The 26,533-nt window shown below is 30.9% G+C and overlaps 1 protein-coding gene across 2 annotated transcripts in view; it reads left to right on the top strand.

Annotated features, from left to right (window-relative positions):
• Positions 1 to 289: 289 nt before the first annotated feature.
• The window catches only part of Pfdn4 (prefoldin subunit 4), a 45,674-nt gene continuing 19,430 nt past the window's right edge, over positions 290 to 26,533 (top strand). For both annotated transcript variants that reach the window (XM_035362529.2, XM_035362530.2), the window contains exons 1-3: positions 290 to 416; positions 15,789 to 15,893; positions 22,040 to 22,107. In XM_035362529.2, the coding sequence (XP_035218420.1) occupies positions 333 to 416; positions 15,789 to 15,893; positions 22,040 to 22,107 (257 nt within the window). In that variant the 5' untranslated portion in view covers positions 290 to 332. The remainder of the gene's footprint in view (positions 417 to 15,788; positions 15,894 to 22,039; positions 22,108 to 26,533) is intronic.

The raw sequence follows: 26,533 nt of genomic DNA, 5'->3' as shown, positions 1-26,533 counted from the left end.
TAACTTTTTTGTTATTGTATGTCATATTGTAAATATACTTGTATTGATATTATTTGGTATTTTTATTATTGTTTATAAACTGGAGGAAGGGATGTGATTTATATTTAAAATAACTTTAATGGCTCTCATGCTATGCGATTCCGTTGTTGTGATGCACGTGTTGCTGTGCTAGCTGAATGTCATGTGAACTGTTTAAAAATGTAATAATAAAAGTTTTGAATTCTTGAGATATACTCATTAGTTGAGTATTCTTTTAAAGTACAGAAGTAATTAAATTCAACAAACTACACAAGAAGTTACACTAACCTCCTTGGTTACACACTGGAACTTTAATGCCATTCTATTTGGTTTTACGGAAATGGCAACATCTAAATACTACTTCTTCAAAGATGGCATCAATTTCAAGAGATTCCGGTGTAAGTTATAAGAAAAACCGGTTATAACTATGCTAAATATCATTTTTAGCAATATTAAGATATATAACGAACTTTTTTTGTTCTTTTTCTGTAACGCATTGAATTTATTATGTTATTGTAGCTGCAGATATTTTATATTCAATATAAGATGACGCATGAAGTTTCTATTTTGATGAGATACTTTGAATTTTTATATTGCGTGTACATATATATTAAACATTTCCTTCCCCTTTTTTATGTAATTATTTTAAGTATGTGTTAGTCTAAAATATAAAGATGCTCATAACTACTTATCCGAATTATCACATCAGAAATATTATGTTGGGGTAAATATTCGCCAGGTTTTGGTTACGGAAACGCTGTCCAACTAGGCATGTTCAAATAACATAAATAAAAATATTGGAAACATATCTTTAGATTGCAATCTAGTGACGAAGAGTTTACAATTAAAAATTTCAAGATATCAGAAAAATATTAAAAACTTTAAAATTGTCAAACGTACCTGAAAATTATGAAACAAATGATCATACACCAATTAAATAAACCTATTATAATTCGTTTAAAATGTAACATTAGAAATTCTCATAATAGAATTTTTTTTTTTTTTAAATTACAATAAAGCACAAATGTTCATAAAAACTAAAAATGTTTAAACTATTAAGAAGTACAGTTATTGCCTGTAAAACATTCACCATATGAACATATCTTACTTGTGGTGATACCAGTAAGCTGGAAAAGTTTCCATTTTTAAATTTGAAATTTACTGTTATTTTAAATTACATCATCACAAGTAGTTGGCTGATCTTGTCAAGCACAGGATTTTAAAGTTCTGATTTAGTAAAAAGTTTATTTTGTAACCTTCTTAATTTCTAATAATGTTTATCGCTCCATTACTTGCAATGTGTTCTTTTGGTTTTCAGTACTGATTTAATTTATGTAACAAAATGAATTTGTACTCCAGGTTAAGTTGTTTAAAACACAGGTAAGTGATCAATAATTTTTTCGGAACCATTCTGTTTTGAGGACCTAAAAAAATTGCAGAGAAAATGTATGCACAAAAGCATCAAATCTAGCAAACACGCCCATTTAACAGCGCACCAAATCTAGCGTACGAGCTGATTTCAGATTGCGTAAGTTTATATAGTTCTATATTTCTTAAGATGCCATTGAAATACTAGTTTAATTTCAAAATCCTATGGATTTAACAATTTGCGAATTGCCCATGAGAAAAAGTCTGCAATAAAATTTTGGGTAAAGTGCAGAATCGCCCACTGCTTGACACGTTTTTAAGAATTGCACATACTCAGTATCCATGTACACATCGACCTATTTTCGCTTAAAATCCCAGAATTGCACAAAGATGACACTGATGTTATGGTTGATCTTTACATTATAGTAACTTGGCGTTTTTTTGGCGAAAATCTGGCGACCAACTCTCCTACAGCAACCCTCTATTTTTTTTTTCCCGCCGCCATTTTGTCTTCACGAAGTAAAGACATGTTTCTTTTCTTTTTATCTACGGAACACTTCTTCCAACAATCTACTAGCCGAATTACACTTATGCTAGAAATTTTATCTAACAAAACTGCTTAATCATGCCAAATGTTCACTGCAAAATTGGGAAAAAGTGCACAATACCATACTCCTTACGCGTTTTTCAAAATAACACATACACATAAACCATGTACACGCCGACTTATTTTTACTTAAAAAAACATCCCAGAATTACACAAAAATGGCATTGCGCACACTCTTCACTATATCCATGTACACTGCTTTTTTCTCATAAATTAGAAAAATTTCACGAAAATACATGACAATTTTCTGAATCTTTAAACCCGGTAAAAGAACATATATGAAATTACCTGATCGCGAAAAAGTTTATACCCTTTCCAAATACGAACATTTCCACATATAAAATAAATAAAATATCCAAAAACTCTAAATCATCTATTATATTATACACGTCACCAACAAATTCATACCGCAAGCATTACAAATACTTAGTGTCAAATATTTAAGTTATTTCCATGCACGTTTACTTCAACTTAAACGTATACCAAATTCCTACAAACATAAAATTCACAAAATAACTATCATTTAATTAAAATATCACTAAACTATGTACACGTCGACTTATTTTTACTTAAAAAAACATCCCAGAATTGCACAAAAATGGCATTGCGCACACTCTTCACTATATCCATGTACACTGCTTTTTTCTCATAAATTAGAAAAATTTCACGAAAATACATGACAATTTTCTGAATCTTTAAACCCGGTAAAAAGAACATATATGAAATTACCTGATCGTGAAAAAGTACATACCCTTTCCAAATATGAACATTTCCCCGTATAAAATAAATAAAACATCCAAAAACTTTTACCTCTACATTATCTATTATATTACAAATGTCACTAACTAATTCATACCTTTACTTCATTACAAATGGTTACAAATACTTAGTGTCAAATATTTAAATTATTTCCATGCACGTTTACGCAAATTACTTTACTTCCACCTTACATTTAGAACGATGCATAAAAATAATATCCTCAAATAATTAAAAATACTAACTTACCTATTCTTCTTCAGAATCTTGATTACGTGTCCGATAAACTTTTCTTATTTCTGTTTCAGGATCTTTAAAATCATACTTATAGTTCACACCAAGGTACCAGGTAAAATAAATAACTTAATAAAACATCTTTACTTCTATCTCGCACAACCTTAAAGAAATACTTATTACTACGCCTTTCGATCCCACTAAATACCCATTTCGAATTCACTTTAGTTAGGGCCATGGGATCCAAAAATTAACGAACACTGTTTCACACAACACAGAATAAAGGCAAATACAAAATTTCCAGATTTTTTCCCGATTTCCCCCCTTTTCCGATTAAAGAACCGTAATTCGTCCATTAATATCACATGACATTTCACATGATCTCTCATTTCCCTCACACAAAATAATGCGTAATCGGAACTGAGTACTGCTCACATTATTACCAAAGTCCCAGGTAGTAACCTTTATCGCCTCCAAAATGTCGCCAAACTACCAGTTACCATATTCTAAAGATCAGCCGACGTTATCTATATACACATCGACCTATTTTCACTTAAAACTAAAAGAAAATTGACAAAAATCCAATTGCTTTTACCCTTGTAAAAAGCGGCAAACAAATCAGTGGGCGATTTTGCACTTTACCGAGAATTTTTTCAAAGAAAAGGCATCATTCATTATAGAAAATTATCCTTGAACAACCAATGAGATGAAATTATGCTTTAGCGATAAATTGGTAGCGAAACGGCGATGCAAGCATCCATTCAGTTATGTTTAGCAATTTTTATATAAATTATGATAATGATCTGAAATAGTTATTTACTCTTATGCTTCCATTCAGTCATGTTTAGCCTTTTTTTATATAAATTATAATAATAAAAAAGTATTATATGAAATTAACCTTTCATCTAAATTAAAACATCAATCTTAGATAGTTATTTACAATTATACTTCCTTTCTTGTGTTAGGGTTGCCATAATTATTTTAGGCAGCATTGGAATCAAAAAGCAAATATAGTCAAAAGTCTTTAATCTGGACGCGTCCTGACTTCGGCGATTCCGGATAATTGGTTTTTCCTGATTCTAGATCATTTTAAATCTGGTAAGATATCATGCAGAAATTATAAAATAAAAAATATGAAACCATAATTTATAAAATAAAGAGCAATTATGATCTAAAGGGTATCAAAATTTACAAAAAAAAAAGCTTTATATTTATTTGTTTACTTCATTAAACATTTCTTTCAACACGCGCATGCATAAAGCATACATTACACATAGTTGAAATTAGAAAATTGGAACCAGAAAACTATTTGATGTGTATTCGTGATATATATAATGACGAGGAATTTGATTTAAATCATATCAAAGACGGAGTACATCGAGATGAAATACTACATTTAGTAAGGAATTATAAGCCGAATAAAATAAAAACATCTGCCCTGAAGCTAAGGATAGTGCTGACAGATCAAATTCCTGTTCATTGCGCGCCAGTTGTCCCCATCTCCCCCGCAGAGCAGCGGGGAATTGATAAACGTATTTCAGAATGATTAGAGAATCAAAGGATATGCCTTTATCCATTTTTTGTAGCAATTCCACTTTTTGTTTGATGGACATCGGAACATGCTTTCGCTTTGTAGATCCTTTGGTAGCTCCAGAATCAGAAATTCTTTTTGACATAATCGGAAGTTCAAGCTTACTTTTATAAAATTGCTCTAACAGCCTGCAAAAAATAATAAGCCGGATCCAATTAGAAGATTAAGGAACAATACAATCTGCAACATTAACTAAAATAGATAATTAGCTAATTTTCGCTTAGCTTATACCGTGCGTTATACATTAAACGAACATGCGTAAAGGTATTATGTGCATGTGTAGACACATGTGCGCATGCATAAAGGTATGCACATGTGTTAACACATTATGTGTTGACGCACGCACAGAAAGTTTGTAACTTAGAGGTCCGGATTAAAGACTTTTGACTGTAGTAAATCTTTTTCTGTTGATTAAAATACAAATTATTGCTCTTTCCCTAGGAAAGTGCAATTTCTGTATAAAGTATAACAGTGTGCATGATGTTAATAATTCATTACAGATTAATTGACAATCTGAAATTAAATATAAATTATTTCAGATTCATAATTAATCTAAAAGAAATGCTTTTCTTTAAACTGCTTTCAGATTGATTGTGATTTTGAATTTAACTATGTAAGTCATCCCTGGTCCTTGTTAAGCAGGAACTGAAGTTTTGAATATATACAGGGTGTCTCATAAATATTTGTCCAGGCTTTAAGCATATTAGAAGAGTTGAGAATTGCATAACAGTGCATGATCACAAACATCATTATATGCCAGTAGATGTTACAGTTCATGAGTGCCATTGGAGATGAAATATCAGTTTTCTTCATTTGAGCAGTTTTTCCCTTAAGAACAGCATGCAGTGTTATACAAACTGAAGCTGGTAGACATGTATGTCGTATGGATTGGCTGATGACAATGCACTACCCGAACAATTCCTTGCAGTTCGATTTGAATTCCTCCCCCCCCCCGAGACCATTTACATAATTAAAAGTAAAACATAGAAATTTTGTAAATTTGGTAGTAAGTTATTTTCTCATAATTTGTAAGAGTTTACCCAGTTTGTTGCATTTATAACTTTTAACCAGGGAAACATTTTCGCTTTTTTTTTCCCTAAAGATGCTAATTTGATTTTAATTTTTGATTGTTTGAGAAATTCTGGCTATATTTTATAGCAGACATTATAAAAATTAGGTACTATTCGGTTTTGAGGGCCGTAAAAAAATTGCAGCGAAAATGTATGCGCAAAAGCGCCAAATCTAGCAAACACGCCCATTCAACAGCGTGCCAAACCTCGCGTACGTGCTGATTTCAGATTGCGTAAGTTTATATAGTTCTATATTTCTTAAGATGCCATTGAAATACTAGTTTAATTTTTAATTCCTTTTTTAATATCCTATGAATTTAACGATTTGGGAAATGCCTATGATGAAAAGTCTGCGATAGAATTTTAAGTAAAGTGCAGATTCACCCACTGCTTGACACGTTTTTAAGAATTGCACATACTCGGTATCCATGTACACATTGACTTATTTTCACTTAAAAAAAAAAAAATCCCAGAATTGCACAAAAAGGGCACTGCGCACACCCTTTACTTTATCTATGTACACATTGACCTATTGTCACTTAAAAAGTAAAAGAAAATTGACAAAATTCCAATTGTTTTTACCCTTGTAAAAAGTGGCAAAGAAATAAGCGGGTGATTCTGCACTTTACCGAAAATGTTTTCAAAGAAAAGGCATCATTCATTATAGAAAATTATGTTTGAAAAAACATCTAAATTAAAACATCAATATTTAGGTAGTTATTTACTATTATACTTAATTTCTTGTGTTAGGGTTGCCGCAATTACTCTTGGCAGCACTGGCATCAACAATAGTTTGGCGATTTTTACGGCCCTTGAAACCAAATAGTACCAAAAATTATAACTTGTATTAATTGTCTCTCAAGTTGCATATTTTTACAGTCATGCCCCGTCAATCACTCTTTCGTGTTGTCCTATATTTTTTTATTACTGTTTAAAATAAAAAAATAATATAAATAAAAATATTGGAAACAGATCTTTAGATTGCAATCTAGTGACTAAAGAGTTTACAATTAAAACTTTCAAGGTATTAGAAAAATATTAAAAACTTTAAAATTGTCATACAGACCTAAAAATTATGAAACAAATGATTGTACACCAATTAAATAAACCTGTTATAATTGGTTAAAAATGTAACATTAGAAATTCTCATAATAGAAATGTCTTTTTTTAATTACAACAAAGCACAAATGTTCATAAGAACTAAAAATGTTTAAACTATTAAGAAGTGCATTTATATTGCCTTTAAAACATTCACCATATTAATTAATGACTGGTTGCTTATATTTAAAAAATAAAACTAAGTTCTTATACTTCATTGAATGAAATGGCTATGCCCAACAGCCTGCGAAAGTACATATTTTGCTTCTAAAATGCAAAAGGTACATTTTTTGCTTATAAATAAATGTTTATAAAAAGCAGACTGATTCAGCTCTCTAAGAATCTGTGAATTGTATTTTGTGGGGTAGAATTGTGTAAGTTAGGTAAAAACAACACGCTTCCTTCGGGATAGAAAAATAACAAACATATCATATGGAAAATTTGGCTGTTTTTTCTTTTGATGGAATCTTTTGTATATTGATGACAGAGTTGCTTAAGTCCTGAGATACTGGTAGTATTCGTTTGTAATGACTGAAAGCTCTAAACCCCATGGGATTCTCCCAGTATGTTACATAAAAACAGTCCTTTAACCTTATAAAGTCTCCACAAAGACATCTTTTCCTTTGGACAGAAATCTTTTCCTTCTGCCATAATCAGTACTTCTGTATTGATTAGGTTAGGTGATTCGAATATGGCAAAGCATGCAAGAGCTATCTGATTAAGGGCTGAGGTGCATGGAGATGGCTGAATGACTTTCTGAATGAAACAAGCTCGTATTCATGGTCTACAAGGAGAAAACCACAAAATGGGCCATGAATCCAACCAGTTCACTTAAATTTGAACAAAGATCAAACTACCAATATACAGCAATCTTAACCATTTGGCCACTTCCATATTAGCATTTCTAAGGTATACTATCTTGTATTTTTAACTGTTTATAGTTCTGCCTTTTTCTTAATTTGTGGCCTTGAAGAGGCCCTTGTACTTTTAATTTGGGGCCTTGAAAAGGGCCTTTTCAACTAAGGTATTCAATCCCACTATGATTATCTTCTAAAGAATCTGAACTATCCGACTCATCAGTGTTAAATTTCAGGCAGTCAACAGTGTTTACTAGACAATCTAATTTCCAGATTTTCTCTTCTTCTGTTATGTGGCCTCATGCATTTAGCCCATTGCATAGGAGTTGCCAAATCGATCCCTTCTCATTCAATTTACGAACTTCGTCCATTTTAAAAGTTCTGTTTTTGGATGCTACATATGCTTTCACAATACTTCAACTTTATATGGGTTCAGTTTGCAATGTACGCTGGTAAACGGAGCACAGTATGTTCGTATTCAGCAGCTACGGTGCAATTCAAATTGTTTTTGAACCTTAGAAATGAGGACTAAAACTTCTGCTTTCAACATATCAGCTTTCCAAGCAATATTTTTTTCTGTCAACCAAAGTTGAGTCTCTGCTTTCCTTTACTGTTTTCAGACAAAAGAAAGAACTTTTTCAGACTGCAGTGAGACACATTGTCCAACTTAACTATTCAGTTGCAGGTTAGGCAGCAATTTTTTTTTCAAACCAATTTTCACAGTATTCTGCATTCATTTCCCCATACTAATTTCCTTTTTTTTAGCTGCAAATATATCTCATGCTTTACCAATAAATTTGTTTTCGTTACCAGCATGAATAGCTATGCATCATGGGCCTTTTCTTGAGGTAGCAAATTTAACCTGTTGAAAGGCTGCTCAAAAATGCCCTCTTAGCACTTTTTATAATTGTATCCTCCCACATTTTGATTTTAGAATGCCCACAATTTACCCAGATTTCATTGGTGTAATAAATTGTCCTATTCTGTGCACGATATTTTTTAATATGTCATAGGTATTTGCACATCTAGCATCGAATATTGCCACGTTCAGTCAAAATTGACATACATTTTCATTTTCTCTATGAAAATCCTAAAAATCATTCATTCTACTGTGCAAATGGAGATATTTGGCAGCTTCATCATTTATAACTTTCACCACTCTTCTCACAGTAGGAATTTTATTTTATAAAAAGAAACCATGAATTTTCCTTCATATTGTTGCTAAAGTTATCTCGTCGTATAATTTGATTCGAGTTTGTATACCGACTTTCAAGGATGTTTTTCTTCCCCCGGAGTAAAAAATCTGCCATTTTCTTTCAGTTTGGATTTCACATGATTAATGCTTGTCACAGAAATACCAGTCAAATCAGCAGCAAAAGTAACTTTATCATTATTGAATTTATTAGGAAATACTCCCGTAATTTTACAAAAACATTCATAATGATAATCATAGTGGAACTGCACAGTGGTTTTCCTCCCTTATGAGCTTGAAAATTACACACATACGTTGAAGAGGAAGCAGATGCATTAACAATTACATTCTTCTTCCAGTCAGTGAATGAATGAGCAAATGCTTTAATTGCTTTTCTCCTTGAGAGTAGGGAGAAGCTGTGGTTGCCAGAATTGCAATTTTGCGAATAATGCCAAAAAGGTGATGTCTTCCTATTGGTTATCTTCCTATTGACGTCTTCCTATTGGTTATCTTCCTATTGACATCTTCCTATTGGTTATCTTCCTATTGACATGATGTTAGCAAATTTTTGAATAGAAGTCTGGGTGCAATGTAATCTATTGTTTCACATGTTTTTTCCCCCTTCTGCTCTCTTTACTCAACAATATTCATTTTTTGTATCATAATTTTTATAACATAACTTCTTGAAATGGTAGAATTACATTCTATGGTGAGTGTGTATACTTTCTACTACTATATCAACTTCTCAACTTAAGTTGACCTATAGTATTTATAGCTGTACTGTGATTGGAGGATCACGGAATAGCTTGCATTGTGTTTTGTAAGCCGAATCCTTAAACCATTATCATCTCCAAAGGACACAATCACTGCTCCCTGTAGATCATCTTGCTTTATGTGCATTTTGTGCAGTGGTATCTTTCCACCAGTGTGCTGAAGATGCAGTTGATTAATGGTTCTGTAATTGGGGGCTGCTATAATAAGGGAAAAAAACCCGAAAAAGTTACAGAAAGTTTTGAAGAAAAATGTAAGTACCCCAAAAAAGTTACAGAAAGATGTGAATATGAATAAGTACAAATCCGGAATCATCTAAAATCCAGACCTCAAAACCACCAACAAGGTTTTTCTCCTAGGCTTTACGCATGCGTATTTGATTCCCCCTTCCGCGCATAATAAAACATCTGGAGAGTCTCGATTCTTAATTTCACTTCGACACTAAATAAAATACCTTTTATTGAAAAAACAAACATTTTAGCATAAATTTGTACGATTAGTAAATTGGCTCTGTCATTGCATATCTGCTTTTTGGAACACATCTTAAACCGAAACATTCCACATAGATACATCATTGAAAATAATAAGACAAAGAATTGCAAACTCGGTAACCATGTACACATCAACCTATTTTCCCGTAAAAAAAAATATCCCAGAATTGCACAAAAATAGCATTGCGCACTCCCTTTATTCATGTACACATCCACCTATTTTCACTTAAACATCAGAGAATTGCACAAACTAGGCTTTGTGCACTCCCTTGAGTTCGTCCATGTACACATCAAACTATATTCACTTAAAAAGTCAAAGGAGCAGCCAACAAAAAAATATATAATCTCAATAAACTGCATTTTAAATCAAACAATGAAATAACATAAAGAAGGAAATTCATCTTTGCACTACACAAAGAACTTATTTACGAATTTACATATCTTCAGTCAAACAAAATTCCTTAACAGCATCCAGAAACTTCTAAAATTATTTGAACTAGATTCTGTATACTGGCATTGCCATATAAATTCACAAAGTAAGAGTAAAAAATATTCTCCATAATGATGTTCGACCATATGCATTTCCTTCTTAAAAACAACCTTTTCCGACATTCGACCATACGCATTTCCTTCCTACAAACAGGACACCTAATAATGGCTACTAAGTAAACCTTTATTTACACACCACTCAAGTTATGCTCTTTTCCCCTTTCTTTCCAAATCATACAGAAACTTCAAATTAATCTTACCACATTTGGCCATTTTAACTTCTAAACCACAAAACAAGCAATATACTTCCTTACCAACACACACACACCACAAGCCCTTACGAATTTAATTTACCACAGTCATGCAACCGATTACATCATAATAGGGTTTCCATAACATTCAACTGCTCAGGCTACCATAAATGAAACAACTTCGCGATAACACGAGGGGTACCCTTCTCTTTACTCTAACCCTATTTTTTTAATGTTAGTTATTGAATAATAAATGAGTATGGTAACCTTTTATGTTGATATTGCGTTTGGCGATGATTACAGATTTAAATTAAATCCATTAAAAAATGTTGATGAGGAAATGTTTACTAAAAATTTATTTCCATGTGCTAAAAATAGATTTTGTTGATGATACTCCTAGACCCAAAGATTACATTTAGGGCTATTTAAATTAAGAATAACTGATTTGTTATTCACATAAACCCAGAACCAGCGCCAGGGCTCATATGGCCACACGGAGTCGCAGAATTTAGGACCCACAGAGACTGCATCAGGTGATACAATATCTAGCGCCGGCCCTCAATAAGGCTTAAGTATATGTGAGAAAATTATATGTATATGTGAGAATTAAAGAGAAAGTATTAGCACAAAAAAAAAAAAAAAAAAAGTAACTTTAACAACTTACATTGAGAGAAATGTTTAATAAGGTAAACAAATAAATATTAAGCTTTTTTTTTTGTAAATTTTGATATCCTTTAGATCATAAATACTTCATTATTTCATAAATCATGATTTCATATTTTTAATTTTATAATTTCTACATGCTACTAGATTTAAACTGATGATCTAATATCTAGAAAAATCCCAAATCGGGAATGACCAAGCTCCCGACGAGTCCGGATTTCGAACTTTGCACTGTATAAGTGTTTTAATGTATCACAGAATCCTTATTAAATAATTAAAATTTGTATTTTAAATTTCTAAAATATGATTTTCTTTCACATGTTTATCAATTTACTATAAATATCGATAGTTTCTAAATCTTTCTTAAAAAAAGGCACTCAAACTACCAGTAACTTTCGATATGTAACTTCTACCATTTCACCTGTAAAAAAATCGCTAAATTGTGCCAAGGTGTTTGATACGTCGGTATTTAATATAGTGTAACGTCTTAAGCTGTTTTATTGACCACCACAAAGTTCTGAGAAAAAGAATGGCCACTTCGAAAGTTCCCACGGACAGAGTACTTCTTAACGCATTTTCGGAAAGATGAAGTGACCAGCAGTCACAAAACAATCTCAAATTTTTATTCCTCTTATAGTTGTTTGAAGGGAGACATTGTTCCGTTTCCTTTCATCAGTTTATAAGCGCATTGTCTCAGACCAACCGGTTTGAGCCTCAGTTGGAACCGGAAAGTTCTCACGGAGTTTTTCCCAGGTTGTCTTCATCATACTCAGTTTTTAATCACTGGCCAATCAAGAGGCGCTTCTAAAAATTACGTACGTATGTATAATGTTAAATGAAGATCCTGGAAATTTTTCCGACATGCCCAGGACAACTTGGAACAAAATCATGGAATGCCATTCCAGAGAGAACGAGTGACAGCAGTATAGAGAGAGGAACCTTCTCTTGTGCTTTCCAGCTCTGCCAGGAGCAAATTTTGTATCGCTCTGCATAGAATGATATTAGTATCTCTGCCAAGAGATTTAGTGCGAGGTAGCTGGTTTCGCCGCTACTTTACGGAGAGCATCCTGCTCAGAACCAGTTCTGTCCGGCAACGATCAGCCAATAGAGTCGATTAATTCTAAACAGCCTCATCTTGAAGAAACCCTTATCTTGAACTATTTCCAAACAAGACCTGTCATCTTGGCTCTGTTCTAAACAGAAACTTTATTCACACCATCTGGATGTGGTTATATTATCTTTTTTTCCTCACCCTACTGTGAGAACAATATTTTATAAGTTTATTTATTTTTATTTTTCTGCATGTTGCCTAGAACCCAAATAAATTTATTTACGCTACCTCTTGCCTTTCAAATTCGTCACAATAGTATGTATAATGTTAAATGCACAATCCTTATTTAACAATCCAAATTTGAATTTAAAATTTAAGTTTCCTTTTGATATGTTGATGATATTTTACAATGAATATTGGTAGTTTGGCAATTGTTTTTGAAAAAGTCACCAATTTGTTCTTTATAAATAACTTAGTGGACAAGAAATCGGGCAATTTATGGCTGTAACTTTCTTTATCATTTACATATTAAAAAGATATGAATGAAATGTCATAAATGAAAAGAATAAATGCTTGAAAATGTGTTTTCTATAAACATGCAATTATATTCAATGGAATAACATTGGTTACTTTTCCTTTAGCTGCCCACAGATCTAGCAACCATTGATTCCGTTATAATAGCGATGGGCAAACAGTTTTCACCTGGAAGTAAACACTAATTGACATTAGCAGCACCCCATCTACAATTTTTATAATTTATTTTTCTCGGTGTCTTGTTATTAATTATTATGTGTTATTATGTCATATTATTTTTTCTTACAATATTGTGGGCAGATAAGGGAAAAGTACCTAACATTGTTCTGTTTAAAATTTTTTATTTTGAAGTTCTTTGATCTTAAATGAAAATTCTTATTTTCACTAAATTTTATTAATAATTTGTAATATATTACAGTCTGAATGAATGTTAAAGTATTATTTAAAATGCCATGATCTTTATTTTCTGAATAATTTGCGATTTTTATATTTATATCTTCTAAATATACAAGTGCTCTGAAATTTAGAAATAAATTACTTCCCTGATAGTAATTCCACACATTCTATTTTAGGAATGTATTCCCTGTAATATGAATTTGTATTGTGTTAAATATAGTAATTTAAGGCGGTTTTTAGAATATTGTTTATATGTAACTTAAACAATTAGGCTCTTCCCCATCATAGAACAACATAAGTGAAACAATTTTCTCTAGAAAGATAAGTATTTCCTGTAAAAAAAAAAAAAAAAAAAAAAAAAAAAAAACTTTCATGATTACTACTTTAAAATTAAAGTTGTGTCCCAGCTGTAGTCTTCATGCAGTTTTATATATACTACTGAGGTTATTAATTTTCATATGCTTGATGGTTGTTTCTTACTAGGATTATTTTTAGATATTTTCCTATTATTATGGCTCCCATTTTGTTAGCAGCACCAAAATTAACAGTCAGTATCAAGCCATCTTCAAATGGCCAAAGTCTTAATTGAAGCAATTTATAATTTGCTCGGCGAGAAAAGCGAGTAAATAAAGTGTTATTGTATATTCTTTTTTTATAGAAATTAAAAAAAATATTGATCATTTTAATTTTTTCATCACAAAAAGAGAGATCTGAATATTCCGCATGTCCACGTGTTTCCTTTTTTAAAAAAAAAGTGTTCAAAATATTTGATTTATCGAGAAGTAGTGATCTTTCTACTAAGAAAGAAGTATTTTACATTACCTCTTAATATGCAAGAATGCATACTGCAAATCATAAAACTGCAAATCAATTTTAAGAGGTGAAGCATGAAAAGTAATAGGAAATACAATATAAAAAATTCGGAGTGATGGAAAAGCTTACATTGGTTCAGCATTGGTTCAGTGCTTTCAGAATAATAGTTGTAACAATGCAATGAATTATTTACTTTTGGACAGAGGAGCTGATGTTCATTATATGGTGAGAGAAACAACTCTGTGTTTACAAAAATATAGCTACACTACAAAGTCCAAGATCTGAAACTGTTGTGACTTCAGCAATACTGGATTTCGGAAATTTTCAGATTTTAGATTATCAGTTTAAATCTAGTAAGATGATGTGTAGACATAACGACATTGGGGCATCACTTATTGTTTAGTTCAGATAGAAAAGTGCTAAGTATGTGTGGGATAACCATACACACATACAGGACTGCCATCTGAGCAGGCCTAGGCATCAGGAATCAGCAAAAATTTTAGAATTTAAAGAAGCACCAAGCAGGGAAAAAAAAAAAAAAAAAAAAAAATCAATGATGGTATAGTTTTTAGAATTTAGGAGAGGGACTGTGCAGTAGAATTCAGATGTGGGGAAATTTTTAGAAATTGGGCTCCAGGGAGTAAAATTAGGAGCTGCAGAGATTGTACTGGGTTTTGTTTATTTATTTATTGGCTAGTGGTTTGGCAGTCCTAATTTTGGACTTAGCACTGTATTGATTGGAACAATTTTATGGAAAAGGTGTGTTCTCTACATCTAATCTGGCAACTAAATAAGTTTCAAGTGACAAAATTGTAACCCAAATCTGTTTATACAGGGAATAAACAAAGCTAGTAGGGTTCTTCCATAGTACTGAATATTTGTCAGTTTATGCTGAGAAACTGGTGAATTCTCTCTTGTTCAGGTTTCAAATAGAAAGGCAACCACACACTTGCTAAAAAAAAAATTTCCACTCGTGTTTAAGATGGATAAGAGGTAAATTCTGACTGTTCGCAAGCTTATAAAACAAAACTGGTAAAGACAAGTTAAGAGATGTTTTAATGTTTAATGTTTAAATTTCATTTGGTTGATCCAACAACAACTGGTTTATACACAAAATGTTGAATATGTGGCATGCAGCCAAGTGGTGGAATAAAAATCAGTGAGTCATGGTTCGGCAGTGTCACGACTTTGCATAATTCATGTGGCAAAAATTCTTGGATGAGAAAATGCTTCTGATGCAATATTAAAAGCAATCATGAAAGCATGATGGCCATAAAGCATATGTTAGAAGTAATCATGATGATGGTCTTGGTGCCAATTAGCCATTTAGAAAGTGGGAGCCATTACTATTGTATAAGGAAGTACCTGCTTTTATATTGGATGTGTTGAATACAGCCAGACTATTAAAGTGTATGGTTTAAAGTAATAATAAAAAATTAGTGCTATTTGCTTTGTGGATGAATAATGTCATTTCTTGCATCATATTTTGATTTCATTTTCTTAAGACTAAGATTTTTTATTTATTTTTTTTTTTCCAGAATACTGATATGCATGTGTCTTTTGAAGACCAGCAAAAAATAAATAAATTTGCATGCCAGAATGCAAGATTAGATGATATTCTTGATGAACTTAAATCAAAAGAGGTAATTAAACTTGACTTGGAATCCATGTTTAATCTATAGTTTTGATTAAATAAATTTTGTAAGTTTAATAAATAAGAATTGTGAGTATATGAAAGAGAATCATGCCAGTTTCAGTTTCAAAATTAGGCTGAATTTAACCTTCTGTTGATATTTTGTAGAAGTAATAGTGGCATCAATATAAAGCTGAATTTTATCTAATTGTAGAATTATTATTATTTTTACTAGAGCAATCATATGAATTTATTATGTTGAAACTAATGATTTTTGTTCTTTGGAACAGATGTATAAAATTATTTATTTGTGTGAAATTACTGATTTGAACATTTTTAGATACTTGGTGCAGTTGGGTGATTTTTACGGAAAAAAAAAAAAAAAAATGAATTACAACTACAGAAAATTTTTTATTACACGCATGCATATTATTATGTATATATTTTATCTTTTACATAGGTATTTATCCAAAAATAAATTCATAAAACTAGTAGATTTCTAGTAGATTTTTCTTTTTTCCCTTGTTCTGGTGAACCTTTTATAGTGATTGTTTCCTTCAGTGAATTTATAGCAAAGTGCTGTATTCTTGCAGAACTTTTGTCAAAGTTTCTTTCATTGCAGGAAAAATCCATGTAGACATATTTTAAAATTGTATTTAAGGCAATATATATATAATTCTTCTATAAAAACTCTTTTAACAGAAAAACTATGTATGAAAGTGGCAGTGTTGCTTATTAAAAAGTGAAGAATTATTATGTGCATTGCTGCCTGAAATAACTGTTATGCACATGACTACAGTTTGGTACATTCTGAAAATTTGGTGACTTCTTCTTTAATGATTGTGCTAATATTAATATGAAAGTACTCGTTTCTGGAAAAGTTTTGGAAATAGGGTTCATAAAATAACTAATTTCTGTTTGATCAGTTTCTCTACCATAGATGAATAAATTTTTTGTTAATTTTAAGATTATAATATAGTTGATAAGTGTTATTGAATCTGATAAATGTTATCAAATAGAATTGCTGTCTATGCAACTCCACAATGTAGCATTCAGTACTGAGTTACCATTTAAAATATACCATATAACAGATGTTTAGTAGAATATTAAAATGGAAAATAAAAAAGACCCAATTAACTGTATGATATTTTTTGTATTACTTTTTAGAGTTAAATACAGTCAAAAGTCTTTAATCTGGGGCGATTTTGGATTATCGGTTTTTCCAGATTATGGATCATCACTTTAAATCTGGTAGGATGGCATGCAGAAGTTATAAAATTAAAAATATGAAACCGTAATTTATGAAATAAAGAGCAATTATGATCTAAAGGGTATCAAAATTTAAAAAAAAAAAGCTTTATATTTATTTGTTTACTTTATTAAAAATTTCTTTCAACGCGTGCATGCATAAAGCATACATTGCACATAGTCGAAATTAGAAAATTGGAACCAGAAAACTATTTGATGTGTATTCGTGATATATATAATGACGAGGAATTTGATTTAAATCATATCAAAGACAGAGTACATCGAGATGAAATACTACATTTAGTAAGGAATTATAAGCCGAATAAAATAAAAACATCTGCCCTGAAGATAAGGATAGTGCTGACAGATCAACTCCCAGTTCATTGCGCACTGCCCCCCCCTCGCAGAGCAGCGTGAACTTGATAAACATATTTCGGAATGATTAGAGAATCAAAGGATATGCCTTTATCCATTTTTTGCAGCAATTCCACTTTTTGTTTGATGAACATCGAAGCATGCTTTTGCTTCGTAGATCCTTTGACAGCTCCAGAATCGGAAATTCTTTTTGACATAATTGAATGTTCAAGTTTACTTTTATAAAATTGCTCTAACAGTCTGCAAAAAATAATAAGCCAGATCCAATTAGAAGATTAAGGAACAACGCAATCTGCAACATTAACTGAAATAGATAATTAGATAATTTTAGCTTAGCTTATACCAAAAAATCTCTAAGGAGAAGAATGAAAGCTTCCATAGACGCAATGTAAACCTGTTTCGCCTCTGCGCCGCTGTACCGAAGAGCCACGGCTATGCAGTGAAACACCAGCACAGGGTGAAATTTAAACAGCGCAGTTCGAGGAGATAGTAAATTTTTTACTTTGAAATAACTCAAAATCTTTTATTTTCATACATTTCTGGAGTTTTATGAGCAAAAGGATGTTAGTTGGAATTTTGGGGCGAATTATAGAAATCCTGTGCAATTTTTACTTTCATTTTAAACAGCAAGCCATGAAGACAAAATTTAAATGAAATAAATTTCTTAATTCTTTTCTTTTGTAAACTTAAAAAGGGGGGAAAACACATGCCATACAAAACGTAATAAATTTTTATGGATCCATAGTTAAAATTTTACATTGAAGTTTTAAAAGCAAAATTTGCAATAACTAACTGAAACAGAAAAAATATTTAAAGACAATTAAAGGCACCCCTAAATAAATTGAAAACACTGAAATACATTATAATTATCCGACAACAACTTTAAAAACAAATTACCATGAAAACGTTTAGACAATTATTTGGAATGACCATTGTGAAAACCACGAGCAAAGTTTTCACCCAATAGCCAAAACCATTTCACTTACAGCATTACATTTAAAAAGTCTTTAAAAGAATTTCACATAGCTAAAACCAAGAACCTCTGACTACAACAACAAAGAACGTTTTCGAACAACGTGGTAAAAGATTGCTAACATGGCCGACGGCATGCTGCATTCTTTGATGTTTCTTTGTTGCCTCCTGGTGTTATTTCTCACATGCGCAGTGAGGTACGGAGGGTGGATGGCTTTGGAATGGTTTGCCCCTTTAAAGTAAGCTTCAGGGATATACATAATGTGTCTCTTCGGTCTGATGGAGCCACATTTGCCCCGGGGAACCTTTACTTCTTCTCCTTAGAGATTCTTTGCTTATACCATCCGTTATGCATTAAACGCGCATGCGTAAACGTATTATGCGCATGTGTAGATGCATATGCGTATGACTAAAGGTATCATGCGCAGAAAGTTTGTAGCTTTGAGGTCCGGATTATATATCATTTCGGATTATGGACGTCTGGATTAAAAACTTTTGACTGTATTGTTTTTTGAATATAGTTTAATGGGTTTCCCCTTACCCTTTGAGGGGAGGCTTAAAACGTCTATAATTATCATGTTCCATGTACAAAAGGGTGAGATTTAAATGTCTGAAGGAGTGGAATAGCTTAAGAAATAGAAGGTAAATAAAAGCAGAGTAGCTGTCGTGTAAACTATAATTGAAATAATTTTCAGACTAAAAATTATCATATTCAAGCAATACAATGCCTTGTTGCATATCTTATTGAAGACTAATTGATGGGTAAGAGTCAGTCTTCACTTGAGAAGGTCTATTTCTTAATAATTTCTGTACAAAAGTAGGCAAATTGGAACTGTAATCAGAACCGGATTCAGAAATGTATGTATGATGTACGTGCACTGATGTTTGTGTTCATGTATGCATGTATATATATATATGCATATATATATGTAAGAATAAATTGAGTTTAATTAAAAAATTAAATTTAAATACATATTTAATTAAATATTCTTTGCGCCATTGCTGCAAGGAATGAAATTTAAATTTAAACAAATTTAAATTCTTAACAAATACGTATAAAAGTAAAAAAGCAAATTTAAATTCTAAAAAAAGGAAAAAAGCCAAAATAATTTAAAATAATTTAAAAATATGCAAACATGTAAAAGATTTAATTCTCGAACTAATCTACAATATCATTTAAATGCTTATGCTTCTGAATTTAAATGATATTGTAGATTAGTTCAAGAATTAAATCCTTTACATGTTTGCATATTTTAAAATTATTTTAAATTATTTTGGCTTTTTTCCTTTTTTTAGAATTTAAATTTGCTTTTTTACTTTTTTACTTTTATACGTATTTGTTAAGAATTTAAGTTTGTTTAAATTTATATATGTAAGTATATGTATACATACACACACATATACGCACATACATATTTACATTTCGGAATCCGGTCCTGATAACAGAAGAGTACCAGCAAGTTTAAACAGAATTCACAGTAAATGGGGAATTATGTGAATCCAGGTTATATACCTTTTAGATACGAAATTTTTTTTAGTTTTTTAGAAAATTTATATTTAGTTTTGTAACTGATATAAAGAGGTTCTATACCAATTTTGGAAAATTGGTATAGAACCTCTTTATGTCAGTTACTGGCCGATCAGATATAGAACTGTCCTCCCCCCTTTTTTTGTGCAATGCATCTATATACATTTCTGAATACAGTCCCGATAACATGAAAGTACTATTTCAGACTTAGAAATTTTAAAGCAGTGGGATTTTTTGTAATTTTATATTTTTAAAATTGTTGATATGCCAGCTTACTCACTAGTTTATCTTAGCTTATGTCATAAATATTACTTTACTTCATAGCAAATAGACAATTTGTACAAATGCATGATTGAAAGTCTGAAATAATTTTTATTGTAGCATGTTTTGTCACTAGTGATGCTTTTAAATTTAAAAGCATATTGCATGAAGTAATAATTTTCATCTGGCTAAATGCTGTGTAGTAGATCTTTTTATTCTGTGTGTCATTGTTTGACTCATTTGTGCTTAGTTGCAGAATCTGTGAAACTGATATTCTGCCATGTATATATTTCCAAAGAATGTAACTGGCTAGCTGCATAGTGTTTTCCCCATGTGTGGTATAAATATGGGCCATATTCTGTTAAGTTCTTTTGCAAAGGCACTTCTGCACTTAAGTGGATAGTTCTAAAGTGCTTTATTTAATAATTCATTGTGTATGGTATCCATTAGAAATTGATCCATTAGATACTGAAAGTATAAATGTGTCTTTTGTTATGCATTAAAATATGGTTAAATGATTTAATAAAATGTAAACATTAAGATTAGCTTTACATATGTGCCAATTTATTCACAAGTATTTTTTGCTTCTCTAACATCATATTAAAGGATTATATTGAATAATAAATAATTAGTTAACTTTAATAAAAGTACATTTGAGCTGTCTGTGTAAAAGGCTGAATAGAGGATTATCAAAGGGAAACTGATGCATAAACATATATATAAATCATAAAAACCCCATGCATTAAACTTGTTCAGTTACTGGTTTTGATAAACTACCAGTGTTTTATAAACCATTTGGCTGTTTGTTAGTTTTATATACAGTGTACTTTTGATTATCTGTGCATAGTGTTTCCACACATGTTCATTGAATGCTGTATGCAAGAATGTGTGAAAAAACAAATGTGCAAGTTCGATTATGGAGAATGGTCTTCCTATTACAGAAATGAGATTTATCTAGTTGCGAATAAGTCGAGGCAATAATTGAAGACATTTTTCAAAAAAATTGGCAATGTAAAATTCTTCAAAAGTATTCATCGAGGAATGCTTCATTGGCCATTTGACAGAGTCGGGCTTTCAGTGCCAAGCAATGCAGATATCGCTTCAGATGTCAGAAGAGTGGATACTGAAAATGCAATTACATTAGTCCATAGACAACAATGATTTCTATTGAACCTATATTGAATTTCATCAACCAAAAGAGATTTCAATACAGTAGTAAAATAGCACTTTGAAAAATATGCAATCAAATTGAAAAATTTATAAATGTTTTCAAAAACAAAGTAAAATTACTGGTTTTTTTTAAGAAATTAATGCATACAATATGTATGAAAATTGATAGATTGGATTATCCATTTTTCAGTTGTCTGTGATTTTAATTTTCCAGCATTAGCCCAGATAATCGGGGGTACACTGTACTTAAAAATTTTAGATATCTTAAGATATTTTCTAAATTACATATTTTGAAATTTGAACATACAAATTGCTTAAAATGATCAAATGATTTCTTAAACAGTATTGTAGTTTTGTTAGTATTATAAGAAATACATGAATGCCTGTACTAATTAGTAAGATGTGTAACTGTACTGATGTTATGGAGTTGATATTTTAAGAAATTATTCAAATTATAGTTCCATTCTTTTAGTATTTTTGATAAATTGTTAACTGTTAGGTCTAATATTTAATATTTCTATGTCTTTATATTCTGTTTGAAACTTTTGTATCAGTTTTTTTAATTGTGTGTTCAAGACTGAACTCTGCCTTATGTGTTTCAGAATGAACAGCAAGCTCTGGAAGATGCAGAATCAGAGCTTTTACTAGCAGTAGAACAGGAGAAAATCCCATATCCTTTATTGTTCAAATGCATACAAAAGCAAATATATTTATATGCAGGGTGTTTCAGCAATTCGATTACAAACTTTCTAGAAAGATAGAGTAAATCTAAGACTATTAAATCACATAGCAGTGCATGGTCAGAAATGCTTTCTTGGCACAGTAATGATGACACAAAACACAAGAAAGAATAGACACTGCAAATTCTGATCATTTCTTAAAGCACATGAATATCACTTTTTGTAGAACACGATACACTTTTCTCCATACTCATTTGTTGATATACCCCCAGTGGTGTTTGATGCTGTGTGTAGAACTGGAGTATGATGTTTTTAGTCATGCACAGCAGTAATACATAATGTGCTTCATTGATGAAATGGCTTTGTTTTCTTTGTGTTTTTTAGATGCAAATAATGAATTATTTAGCTACTAAAAACAAACAGTTGTGAGTAAATTTAAGAATAAGTTGGGAGCAATTTGCTGTAAATCCAGTTGGTGCCAGTATGATCAAAAATCATAACTGTTGCCTAAATCAGTAGATTTGCACCTTTGTTTTTAAAAATATATAGCTTTCTTTTTAAATAACATTATTTAAATCATGCTTACATATAGCATTCAATTATTATTTTAACAGTCTATCTCTAATATGAGCAAAACTGCCAGTCTCATGTTTTATTATTGGGTAAATCTTGAGCTTCCCAGCAGTCATTTTATGACATTTAGTAAGGTAGTACATTAACTGTTACATTCACTGGGGTTTAACCATTGAAGTACAAAATAATGAGCTCTGTTAGTGCTAACAGCTCTTAATTAGCAATGTAAATCAAAGGGCAGCTAATTTTAAGTTGTCAAAGAAGCATCTGCATTATTATTACATAAACGTGCAACATCTTGAAAATAAATTAATCTGTGAAAATATGTTTTGGATTTGAATAAAATTTTAATTCCCTGATAAGTTGTCAAAGACACATTTGCATTATGATTTCATAAAGATTAATATGTTTGATATAAATTAATCTATCCAGGAAGTATTAAGGATTTGAATAGAATTGTAATTCCCAGAGGATGTTAAAAATGAAAAATTGTGTTTATATTAAGAAGTCAAACAAAAGGACATAACAGAATTTTAATTTATGCAGTATAACACAATTTTAGTAAAAGAGAAAAGTCAAGAACAAATACTTAGTCAAAATTCTGAGTCAAAAAGAGCATGATTCTCAAATGAGCTTATAAAGTATCATTTTAGTTTCTAACCAGTTATTTTATGTTAATGTACTGTCCTATCTTCCTAATTTATTTCCCTGCCAGAATATAAATTTCCAGCACACATGATATTCAAATTAGATAGAAAAAAGGAAATAATTAAAGGAAGGTATTGGAGGGGGGGGAATCAGAGCATATTCTGCCTGCTTGAAGGCCATGTTGCTAACTTTGATTTTCTAGAGATCAGTATTCTGCCTCATTCAATTATTCTTTCCATTAGGCATGTTTACATTGACTTCGTTCAGAGCCAGCTTGTGCGCTAATTATATTGTGAAGCCATTAGGCTATACTTTATACTTATATTAATTTTAGTTCATTTATTTTCTTTGATTTAAAGCAAATGCTATTGACTTCTCTAAGCATAATTTGGTGCTGTCTTAAACTTTATGTGGAGTAATAAAAGATCCTTTATACCCTTTCCTTGTCTTAGAGATAAATTATAAGACACGGTGAAATGTCTTTTAAGCCCCATTCACATGCAACGCTTCTTCGCACAGTTGCCGTTAGCAAGAGGAGAAAAAGGAGACATGAAAGAGCTTCATCTTTAGGACCCGTTCAGAAGACCACCGCCTTCCTTCCCTTTGTTTACACCTAAGCCTCTGTGAGCAATCACGTCTCTGAACTGACAGATTTCTAATACTGTTTACACATTTTTAACGTTGTTTACTGTTTTTAATTTTGTAATCTGTACTTTTGCAACTAGTACCTGAACTTTCGTAATGGTTCCTGAAAAATATGTGCTTTTTAATTATTATTATTATTATTTTATGAGCTGTTATTTAGTTCACTCTTGGTGCTTGTCGCTATAGTTAAAAGATGGTCATGGATTTTTAAACTGCTTCCCAGTAAGAAATAGAACTCAAACTTTGTACATACACTGCTTGTGGATGTGGTGTCACGCTTTTGATTTTTAGAGGATTAGATTTTTTTTCAAATTTAAAGTTGAAACGATTTTTTGCAAATATTAACAAATAAACTGAGAATCTCAGAATATTATAATTTGCACCATAACACATTGTGGAGGAAAAAAAAAATTAAATGAAATTTTTAGTGTAATATTTTTTAAAAATATTTTGGGAGAATTTTTGAAAATCGTTCATATTTTTAGACTTTTTGATGCTCATTAATTTTTAAAATTTCATATCTAAAAATATATCGGTTACAAACTTCCGACATTTTCACAGCTTATAAAACAAACTTTTCGCATTTAAAAAAAAGATGAAGGAAATTAATTGGATGATATTTTTTTTTTTTACTTTTTTGAAAGATATGCAATGAAGCAGAATGGGAAATATTGGTTCTTCTTGGGCATCAATTCAAAACATCGGTTTCAAAGTAATAATCTCATTATACCACACTATTTTTATGACATTATTTATGCTATATAAGTTGTTATTGTTGCCAGTTTTTAGTTCAGTGTGAGATTGGAGATATTTCTGAGTTAACTTTCTCTTAAGATGCATTTTGCATTCCGTTGTGTTTAACGTTCTTATTAGATTGAAGCATAACTACTGATTACACTTAGTGATATTCTAAACACTTGTACCAGTATTTCTGTAGAAAATTCCAGAACTTTGAAGTGTTTCTGTTGATAAAATAAATTTAATTAGGCTATCATCGGATTTGAATGCAATGACAATCATTTACGAACTATTATCAATCTATTACAAACTGGTATGCACGCAACAATATTATAATTAATTAATGTATTAAAATTGTTTTGAACATGTTTTACAAAACAAAAACAGGTAAAGAAAAATTCTGCTTGTGTTTTATGAGTTTTTACAATTTTTCTGGCCACATAAGGTTTTAAAAAGAGGTTTGTAATTTATGTTTATATTTACCAATTGAATAAATAGCACTAGATTTGATTTATATATCTATGTGTATATTGAAATTCAGTAATAAAATTTTAAAGATTTGAAATGATTAAATGTCTATTTAGACAGTTTGTATTCTTTAAACTGCAAAAGCAAACTGAGAAACTTTTGCATTTTTTTCAATAAATCCTTTTACTTAAAAGTCCTAAAACATATACAGGTATGGACTAATTTTTTTTATTATTTTTACCTCTTATTTAAAATTATATACTTTATAGAAACAAGGATGGGTTTTGCAAAATACTGAAAGAAAAAATTATTTGAAATGAAAATGTGACTGAGATCATATTTGTTTTAAAGATTTTAGATAAAATTGTATTTTATTTTTTTCTCAGAAACTAATTCATTAATTGCAAAATCATCCCTTGAAGTTATTAAGAACACTGTAATAAATACAGTAAAAAAACTGGGGGGAGACATTGAAAATTATAGGAGAAGAAAAACATTTTAATTGTAGAATTTTTCTTCAAAAATTTTAATTAAAAAAATTACTAGCAAAAACTTTTTTTCAACTTAAAATGATTTTGTCTCACAAAACCATTTAATAATATTCATAAAAAAGTAGATGAAAATGCTTAATTTTTTTAAAAAATAATTATTCAAAAGATACTGAGTCCCTTGTCGTGTTGAAGCCGGTATGCACTTGTCTTAACTTTAGTTTTAATTTGAACAATATTTCTGGAATACCTAGATAAACCTTGTCTGTATTTGTTTATATTTCCGTATCTTTAACAGTTCTATCTAATTTTTGGGGGGATGTTATCACATCCTCAGACATCTATCAGCACGATTGTTTCGCTGACAGTCCAGCGAGCAGTAACTAAAATTAAGTGAACCGTGCAGTATAGTACGGGAAATCTCCCCATTTGTCCTGCTCCCAAGAGGTAAGGAACATTCAACCAATTTGGCGAGGCAGTTAATGCTTGTCCTATGTGAACGGGACACGTTGGAAGAACCGGTTTTCGCTACCAGTCGAATCTGCTCTTGTGAACGGGGCTTTAGAGTTCTAGTCTTATTGTATGCCACCTAAGAAGGGTATATCTTAAAGCTTTATGGAAAAAAAAATGAATTTATAAACTTACCTTAGCTCAAAGCAGTGATTCTCAAAATTTTTGTCTGAAATTTAAATTGAATTACACATTAAACTGAATATCTTTTATTGAATAACATATAATATGGATTTATCTTATTTTAATCAGTAGTTTTACTTATGCAAGTATTGTTATTATCATTGTTGTTAAGTGTTAATATTCATGTAATTAATGCAAAGTCTGTTTTGGTATATTTTGTATA

The sequence above is a fragment of the Stegodyphus dumicola genome, chromosome 8 (genome assembly GCF_044657685.1).
Source record: "Stegodyphus dumicola isolate Sdum_Otavi_A_Nest chromosome 8, ASM4465768v1".
In the NCBI taxonomy this organism is placed as follows: Eukaryota; Metazoa; Arthropoda; class Arachnida; order Araneae; family Eresidae; genus Stegodyphus; species Stegodyphus dumicola.
The sequence above is the reverse complement of the archived record's forward strand: the minus strand, read 5'-3'. Positions and strand labels throughout refer to the sequence as shown.